This window comes from Maylandia zebra, linkage group LG3 (assembly GCF_041146795.1).
Source record: "Maylandia zebra isolate NMK-2024a linkage group LG3, Mzebra_GT3a, whole genome shotgun sequence".
Taxonomy (NCBI): Eukaryota; Metazoa; Chordata; class Actinopteri; order Cichliformes; family Cichlidae; genus Maylandia; species Maylandia zebra.
Genome location: NC_135169.1, coordinates 16,707,253 through 16,716,372, shown reverse-complemented (window position 1 = coordinate 16,716,372; position 9,120 = coordinate 16,707,253). Strand labels below are relative to the sequence as shown.

The following is a 9,120-nucleotide window of genomic DNA, read 5'->3' as shown; positions in this document are numbered from 1 at the left end:
CGCCGCCGTCGGACCCGGGGCAGGCCGCCGGAGGAGAAGCAGCGCCGCTACTGCTACTGGATCCCGGGCAGGCCGCCTGGGGAGCAGCGCCGCCGCTACTGGACCCGGGGCTCGCCACCGGAGGGGCAGCAGTGCCGCCGCCACTGGAGCAGTGGCAGGCCCCCAGGACTGTTTTGCTGCTGTTGCCGGACTCGTGGCCGTCCGCCGGAGCTGCAACGTCGCCGCCATTGGACTCGAGGTAGGCCCCCTGAACTCTTTTGTTGTGTTGATGGGCCACCTGAGACTGTTTTGTGGCGTTTTTTCTTTTTGTTGCTCCGCTGCGGGATGCGCGGTCAGACTCTGGGACTGTGACCTTGGGGGGGTTGTTTCTTTGGTGGTTTTTACTTGCTCCTCTCCCTTTTGTGAGTGTGGACGCTAGGTCTGCATCCATCACTACACCCAAATTTCTCGCCTGGTTTGTGGTTTTTAGATGTATAGATTGAAGTTCTCTTGTGACCTGTAATCGTTTTTCTTTGGCGCCAAAGACTATTACCTCAGTTTTGTTTTTGTTTAGCTGGAGAAAATTGTGGCACAACCAGTCATTAATTTCCTCAATGCATTTACCAAGAGCCTGCACAGGGCCTCAGTCTCCTGGTGACATTGTGATATATATTTGTGTGTCATCTGCATAGCTGTGATAGTTTATTTTGTTGTTGTTTATAATCTGTGCCAGTGGGAGCATGTAAATGTTAAACAGAAGGGGTCCCAAGATGGAACCATGGGGAACTCCACATGTGATACTTGTCTGCTCAGATGTGAAGTTACCTATTGATACAAAGTATTTCCTGTTTTCTAAGTATGTCTTGAACCAGTTTAGTACAGTTCCTGAAAGACCTGTCCAGTTCTCCAGTCGTTTGAGTACTATGTTGTGGTCAACTGTATCAAATGCTGCACTGAGATCCAGTAAAACTAAGACTGACATATGTCTGTATTCAGACATATGTCATTAAACACTTTGGTCAGAGCGGTTTCAGTGCAGAGAGTGCACTGAAAAAAACCGTGAAAGAATGAGGGGTCATCAACATTTGGACCATATATACTTACAATACATAGCTTTCTATCAAGTATAGATAGTTTAATGATTAAGAATCTGCCCTCTGGATCTATAACTGTATCAGGTACTGTGAAATTAATATTTTTATGTATTAAAATTGCTACTCCCCTTTTTCTAGAATTGTAACAAGCTGAGAACACATTAGGATACTCAGGTGTTTTAAGTTCATTCGAACCTCTAAGACATAGGTGTCAAACTCTGGCCCGCGGGCCAAATTTGGCCCACAGCCTAATTAGTATTAAGCTTTGCTTGTTCCATATTCAATTTTTCAGCAAAACTTGTTTGAGTCCATAAGAAGAGATTCATTCTTAAATCTGGAGGAAGATTTTTTTTTCAGTAAATATTAACGTTAGCCCGCGACCTTGTTACAGTTTTGAATTTTGGCCCACTGTGTTTTTGAGTTTGACACCCCTGCTCTAAGAGGTCTGTGGGTCTCTTGTAAAAGGACAACATCTGCCTGTAGTTTTTTGAGTTGGTTAAATATTTTTAACCTCTTTTCTCTGGAGCCAGCTCCATTTATATTCCATGTAATGAACCTCAGTGTACCCATAGACGTTTGTGTATAACTAGGGATGTATGCTGTGTGCGTCGCTTAGACAGGTGGAGAGAATACATCACTTGTTCATAAATAAAGAGAAGGAGAGAGAGAAAAAAATGTGTGGAGAGATGCTCCCTGAGTCTGACTATGTGTTTGCATATTTACTAATATGAGTAGGCTTGGCTTAAGTGTGTTTCCTAAATGACTGTGTGCGCTGTCTGACTGAAGTAAATGTGCTGCCGTTGAGCGCATGGTGCGTATGTGTCGAAATAAAGGATGTTTGTGGATGAGTGTCGAAGCAGGTGATCGAGGCAGTGAAAGGAATAAAGAAAGAAACCAAGGACCGGGGTGAGCAGCATAAAAACAAGAGGGGGAAAAGAGAGGGAAAAAACAAAAAACAAAACAAAACGTAAACATTCCAATTAAATCACTGACGGAGAGTGACGGTGTTAATTCTGCTATGAAATCACACTTTAAGATGCGATTTGATACCGGTAAGTTAAACAGATGTTAATGCAAGTTAGTGTGAGTGGATAGGGAAAGGGTGTAGCTGATTCTTATCTGGTGTGAGGTTAATACAGCCACGGAGTGATGTTGGGGTCGCGGTGGAGCTGTACGTCCACGTACAGCCGGTCCACAGCAATGACAGCGCGGGAGCCCTTCTGGATGAAGCCGCGTCGGATTGGGAAGAGGACCCTGCGTCGTTCCAGGATCTCTTTGGGGAACTGGTGGTTCACGCTGAAGTCCGTTCCTTTTAATTCCCTGTCGCGGCTTTTCACATGTTGCTTTTGTTTGAAGTGGCCGAATTTGGCCACGATAGGACGTGGTCTCCCGGTCGCAGCCCACATGGGGCCGAGGCGATGTACCCGATTGAAGACGATGTTCTTCACCGTGTCCTCAGGCAGCTTCAGGTGGGTTTTGATGAAGCTTTTTACCGTGGTCTCGGCATCTTCTCCAGCAGCTTCTGGAATACCAGAAAATACCACATTATTACGCATGCTCTGAGCTTGTAGATCAATAACTGTTTCTTTTATTTTTTTATTTTCTCTATTTAGCTGAGTAACATTGTCTGTGAGACATTTCACCGACTCCCTTAGCGTGGCATTTTCAGCAGCGAGCGTTTCCACCTGCTGCTGGCTGAACTGAGGGATTCTCGCAAGCATTTAAATTCCCGGTGAAGAATCTCCACCAAGGACAGCCTTGCATCGAAACTGGACAATCGCTTGTCGATTGACTCCAGTATGTCGGCAACATCTTTGCCGGCTGGCGATGTTGTGCCGGGGGAATCTGCCGGACGAAGTCTTTTCGACGACGGCGTCTCAGGTTTGGCCAGGGAAGCTTCACACTGGGCCTTCTTCATCACGAGATCCTGGAAGCACTGATCAATATAATCTTGGAGAGTCTCTAAACTCTCCCCGTTGTTTTCCAGGGTGTTGGAGATTATTTAGACAAATATTGTTAGTTATAAGACAATTGATAAGTGTATTTGGTAATACTGAAGCTTAAATAAATTTGTTCAAATCTTAACTACCATTTGCTTTAATTTTCTGCCAAAATCTCCAGCGACTCAGTTACAACATGAGTCGCTTACAAAAAAAAAAGGGCTCTCCTCTTGCGGTTTTTGGGGGATGTTGCTAACTCCGGGCCCGATAACAGGCACCACACCCGCAGTAGATGTGCTCGTAGTGGGAGGTCTTGCAGCAAGCTATCAAATACAGCGCAATTCTCGACTTTAAAAAAAAAAAAAGAAGCTATGCGTCGCCAGGTGTTTCACCGGATTTGAGGTGTTACCTCCTTTAACAGTATCACAGTATCAAAAACCTAACTGCCTTCTTGGTGATTAGTGTTAATTCCAGTATTCTCTGGGTGAAATTGGGTGGCGTTCTCTTTCAAACTGTGAAGAGTATTTACTTTATTCTCACCTCGTGCTGCCACATTAACATCAACTTGTTTCATTAGTTGTGAGAGGAATAGATTCATAAATCCTGGTCCAGGGAGGACAATACAGATAGTTAGGGCAACCAAATTATCGACATCTGTAACATTGCTGTTTCCAGTTTAACATGACAATCAAATAATGGTTCACTTGATTCACTTTCGATGTATAATAGAAATAAGACAAACTTGATCAATAAAAGGGGATTGAAAGATAGATGAGCAATGCTTTCAGTGTTGAGGTTCTGATGTAAGTCGAGGCTTTACCAAATATTGGAATTAAACCTGCAGAATGTGCGCTGATGCGTTAAGAATTCATTTTAAATGATCCAGCTCTGGTCTTTACATTTCACACCAACTTTGCAACACATGACAAAGAGAAAGAAGGAGGAAGATAACTTTACACAATGGAAGAAGGTCCGTCAATTATGGATTTTCTCTTCTTTCAGAAACCTTGAAACAGCTCAGTAAATCTTGCACCATGTTTTCCTGCAGAGGAAACAGACAACTATGATTCAAAGTCTCCACATTTAAAGTCACTGACATCATTGTTTCTTCTCCATTATGTTGGTTAGTCTGAACTTCTGCAGGTTGTTTTAAGTGCAGTAAGTTGGTGTCATGTGATTGGCTGATTAGATGTTTAGCTCAATGAGCAGCTTACAGGTTTTCCTAATGAAGTGTCCCCTGAGTGTACTTGTGTACCTGTATAATTCCACAAACCTTTACACAGTGTGTTGGAATGTGTGTTATTAGCAGTGTAGGGACTAACGCATTATTAACCCTTTAAGACCTACAATAGAACCAAGTTCGCCAGAGCATATATTATATTTTTACATTCTGTAGAGCCATTTTTGGGAACATTTCAAGTTGCTATACATCAATACAACCATTATAGCCCATTATAGCTGCAGAGATCAGGGGGGAAATGTGTATAAGACAACTATTAGTCGTGCACTGCACAAAGTTGGCCTTTATGGAAGAGTGGCAAGAAGAAAGCCATTGTTAACAGAAAACCATAAGTCCCGTTTGCAGTTTGTCACAAGACATGTGGGGGACACAGCAAGCACATGGAAGAAGCTGCTCTGGTCAGATCAGACCAAAATGGAACTTTTTGGCCAAAATGCAAAATGTGTGCCGGAAAACTAACACTGCACATCACTCTGAACACACCATCCCCACTGTCAAATATGGTGGTGGCAGCATCATGCTCTGGGGGTGCTCCTCTTCAGCAGGGACAGGGAAGCTGGTCAGAGTTGATGGGAAGATGGATGGAGCCAAATACAGGGCAATGTTGGAAGAAAACCTCTTGGAGTCTGCAAAAGACTTGAGACCGGTTCACCTTCCAGCAGGACAACGACCCTGAACATAAAGCCAGGGCAACAATGGGATGGTTTAAAACAAAACATATCCATGTGTTAGAATGGCCCAGTCAAAGTCCAGATCTAAATCCAATCCAGAATCTGTGGCAAGATCTGAAAACTGCTGTTCACAAACGCTGCCCATCTAATCTGACTGAGCTGGAGCTGTTTTGCAAAGAAGAATGAGCAAAGATTTCAGTCTGTAGATGTGCAAAGCTGGTAGAGACAGACCCTAAAAGACTGGCAGCTGTAATTGCAGCAAAAGGTAGTTCTACAAAGTATTGACTCAGGGGGCTGAATAATTACGCACACCCCACCTTGCAGTTATTTATTTGTAAAAAATGTTTGGAATCATGTATGATTTGTGTTCCACTTCTCACATGTGCACCACTTTGTGTTGGTCTTTCATGTGGAATTCCAATAAAGTTGATTCATGTTTGTGGCTGTAATGTGACAAAATGTGGGAAAGTTCAAGGGGGCTGAATACTTTTGCAAGAAGCTGTATCAGGTTATTCTTAGTACTGTGTACTTATAATGAATATCTTACCCAAACTTAGTTATCTTAAGTCAGCTTTAGTCAATGTTTTTGAGGCAACTTTACATAATTTATTTAAGTTCTGGGAATGAAACAGATTTTACAGGTTAAAGCTGCTGTTAAAACAAAAATATTTTCTTTTGAAATACACTTTAAATATTTTAAAGGGGATTTGTTTAAGGTTTTGGTTGTTAATTTTAATTTGAAACATGCTCAGCAATAATGCTCTAGACACAAGGAGTGTATACATGACACCTTTTTATTGATAAACATAAAAAAGTCTAGGGAATATATTGACTAACATGCTTTTATTTTCTTCTGTCAAATTCTCATCAACACAAATGTAAAGCTTTCTACTTTTCCCTTCTCATATCACAAGAATAGGTATTTCAAAATAATCCTTGTTTACACCATTAAGAAAACCAAGTCAAGATAATTTTTGGTGTATTATTTTATTATTGCTACTGGGTAATAATTAGTAAACCTATGATGTCCAAATTCAACAGAAAAAAATTTACTGACATTAAGATACAAATTACACTCTGTTCCTGTGTTTATTGTCCTTTATCTGCATATTGATGTGCAATTAATTACATGCAGATAAAGTCAATTCATACCAATCATCATTGTATTTTGCAGGCCCCCATCTTCACTACCACAGCTGCACCTCCCACTAAAGCCCCAACTGCCGCCCCCACTGCGGTACCTACTGGTCCAACCGCAGATCCAATAGCTGCTCCTTTAAGTGCTCCACAACCCACTCCATAACGCACTCCAGTAACGAACTGTTGAGTTGCTTGAAATAAACGACTAAAGCAGTTGTTTTTTTCTGCCACTTTTCTTGCCACTGCAGGAGTTATGGATAAATTTTCTCTCATAATTTGTTTTATCTCATCTACAAGCGCTTTATAAGCCTCTTTGAATATTTCATTGGTATAGTAGCTTCCTCCGTTGACCTTAACCATCACATTGATCTTTTCCAGGAGCTCTCTGACCTGAGTGGGTTCGTTGTTTCTGTTGTTAAAAACATGATATCCTCCATGACACTGACGGATGAAGTCAGAGAGAGCTTTACTTTCTTTAATGAAGTCCTCTATGTTGACTTCTTCTGCCTCCAGATTGTCTCCATAAGTGAACAACACCATAGTGTAATGGTTTGCTTCCTTGCCAAATATCTTCTGAATCATTTTCACTGTGGTTTGTTCTTCCTCTGTAAATCGGAATGCCTGCAGCACAACCAGGAACACATGAGGACCAGGAGCAGCAAATAAGATGCACCTAGCAATCTCTGTCACCACCTCATTGTTACTTTTTACAGTGTCAAACAGACCTGGAGTATCGACTACAGCCAGTTCTTGACCTTCAAACTGACAGGTTTCCTTCTGACACCCTGTTGTTACTGAGGAAGGAGATGATTTAGATTTGAAAGCTTTTGTTCCTAAGATGGTGTTTCCTGCTGAACTTTTCCCAACTCCAGTTTTCCCAACTAGCACAATCCTAAGACCTTCCTCCACTGGTTCCTCTTCTTCCTCCACTCCTTGTTCACCTGTGTGGAAATTTCATTGATATATAAAGGTATTAGTGACTTTTTAAATGTACCTCTACTTATCATCAGCATGTTTCTTCTGAAGAATTGTCAGTATAATCAGAAAAATCCTGACCTCATTATGTGTAGTTGTTAAAGCTGCGAACATGAAACGTGTTCAGTTTCATGCATTCAGCCTGCTGTAAGCTGCTCCACCCAAATCATAAACTGTGTCACTGGATGTAAACAAGTCTGAGCAAGCCTGGTAACAAATGCTTTACATACCATCTCCAAGAAAGAAAAAATCTTTGGTTTGTTTTATGACTATCTAAAATGTTAATTTCCACGGAGAAGCTGGAGAACAACAGGAGAATTCTGTCAACTAGCAACTCACGGTTTACATTGTACTTTTGATCAGACAAAATCATCTGAAAACACAAACATGCATTTTTTTTTTTATCTCTGTGGACCGAGCACAAATTTATTCATCAGAAAGTAGACTTTGTGAGGTTGTCTTTGTTTGCGTACTCTACTGAGCAATTCAGACAGTTATTGTACACATTTACAAGTTTAACCCAATACATGTCTGCCAAGCTGCGTTGCTCTTTATCTAAAGTGTAAAGTACACCTGAAAAAGAGTGTGATATATAGAGAGGCACTTACCAATCTGGACAACCTGTCTGTCCTTGTCGTCTTCCATAGTTTTGTTTCAGGCCGTCGTCGTGTGAAGTGTGACCTGCTGAATAGTTTCGTTTTCTTCTTAGCTTTCTTATATTCTGCTTCTAGTCCCCTCCCCTTAAACATGCCATTCAGACACACTTATGTAGCTGCCTCATGCCTGTGCCGAAGACATCTCATCCCAAAGATTATGTGTGTGTGTGTCAACCTTACATGCGCTCTCAATTCACCCGTTTCACTTCTGACCTTTTACCAGACAGAGAGACAAAAGCCACTCTCATATATGTCATAACCGAACTGAAACTATGTATATGTAATCTACTGAATAAATGTTTTAATCAAGAACCTCCACTAAAAGCTTAATAAAAGAATATAAAAGTATAACAGACAATTTGAATACCCTAGTTATTCACATAGCCTCATCTAACCAGCTCCTCAGAATAACCTGGACTTAGATTCTGCGTTCGGTTTCAGTTCTGCAAACTCTCTGCAAGCCTGCAGTTTCCTGTCACTCTGACTCTGTACAGAGTGTACTCAAAATCAACAGAATCAGCACATACACACTTAAGATTATAACAAGCATTCAAAAGAATTTAAGATTATAGATTCAACTCAACAGTTTAAAGTGGTTATAACTGCACCTGTAATAAAGGCTAATTGGGTACCAAAATGTTTAAACATCTGAATGCACTATCAATGCTGTAGATTATATTATCAATGCCATGGTAGTGATGATTATTACTAACAATAGCAGCAAAATATCTCTCCACTCTCAATACACATTATTAAAACTGTGGTTAAACAGTACTTGTCTTGATGGAAGAAAGCAATTGATTCTTGCTGCCTGCTGATTCCTCTTCTGAACAGTGCAAGGAGTGAAAGGCAGTGCAAAGCGACGGAAAAATTATACTCTCTAGCTAAATACCATGAGTAAACAGACCAAGAGAACTAATGTGAGTCATTAAGCCAGGTTGCGTGTCAAGAGGAGCAGGAAGAGAAAAAGAGGAACATGTCTAGACATGTCACTAGGGATCTGAAAGAGTGCTGGGCAGAAAAGACAAGACATTACTTCTCCTTGTCCTAAGTGGATGGCTGGAAACTAACCGAGCCATCTGCACTACAACTTCCCAGTAAGGCCAAACAGATTGCCAATTATGCTGAGTTCCCGCTGTATTGAGCCTATCCATGTCTTCATTTAGTCCAGGCATGTCCCACCGGGAGGAGGCCCAGGGGCAGACCCAGGACAAGCTGGAGAGATTATATCTCTCCGCTGGCCTGGGAACGCCTTGGTGTTCCCCCGGATAAGCTGGAGGAGGTGGCTGGGGAGAGGGAGGTCTGGGCCGCTTTGCTTAGGCTGCTGCCCCCGCGACCCGGCCCCGGATAAGCGGAATAATATGGATGGATGGATGGATGGATGGATGGATGGAAGGTTTAGAAATAATAGATCAACAGTTTTGA

General features: G+C 41.9%; 1 protein-coding gene across 1 annotated transcript; it reads right to left on the bottom strand.

Annotated features, from left to right (window-relative positions):
- Positions 1–6,082: 6,082 nt before the first annotated feature.
- LOC143416676 (GTPase IMAP family member 9-like) lies at positions 6,083–7,887 on the bottom strand. The gene is made up of 2 exons (XM_076882132.1): positions 7,648–7,887; positions 6,083–7,005 (listed from the first exon to the last, which is right to left on the bottom strand). The coding sequence occupies exons 1-2, from the start codon at positions 7,682–7,684 to the stop codon at positions 6,083–6,085; spliced, it is 960 nt and encodes a 319-aa protein (XP_076738247.1). The 5' UTR covers positions 7,685–7,887.
- Between the last annotated feature and the right edge of the window lie 1,233 nt (positions 7,888–9,120).

Bases quoted from the DNA above. Each gene is read 5' to 3' on its own strand.
- LOC143416676 (XM_076882132.1), bottom strand. From the start codon at position 7,684: ATGGAAGACGACAAGGACAGACAGGTTGTCCAGATTG. The intron at 7,006-7,647 runs GTAAGTGCCTCT...ATTTCCACACAG, and splicing joins CAGACAGGTTGTCCAGATTG to GTGAACAAGGAGTGGAGGAA.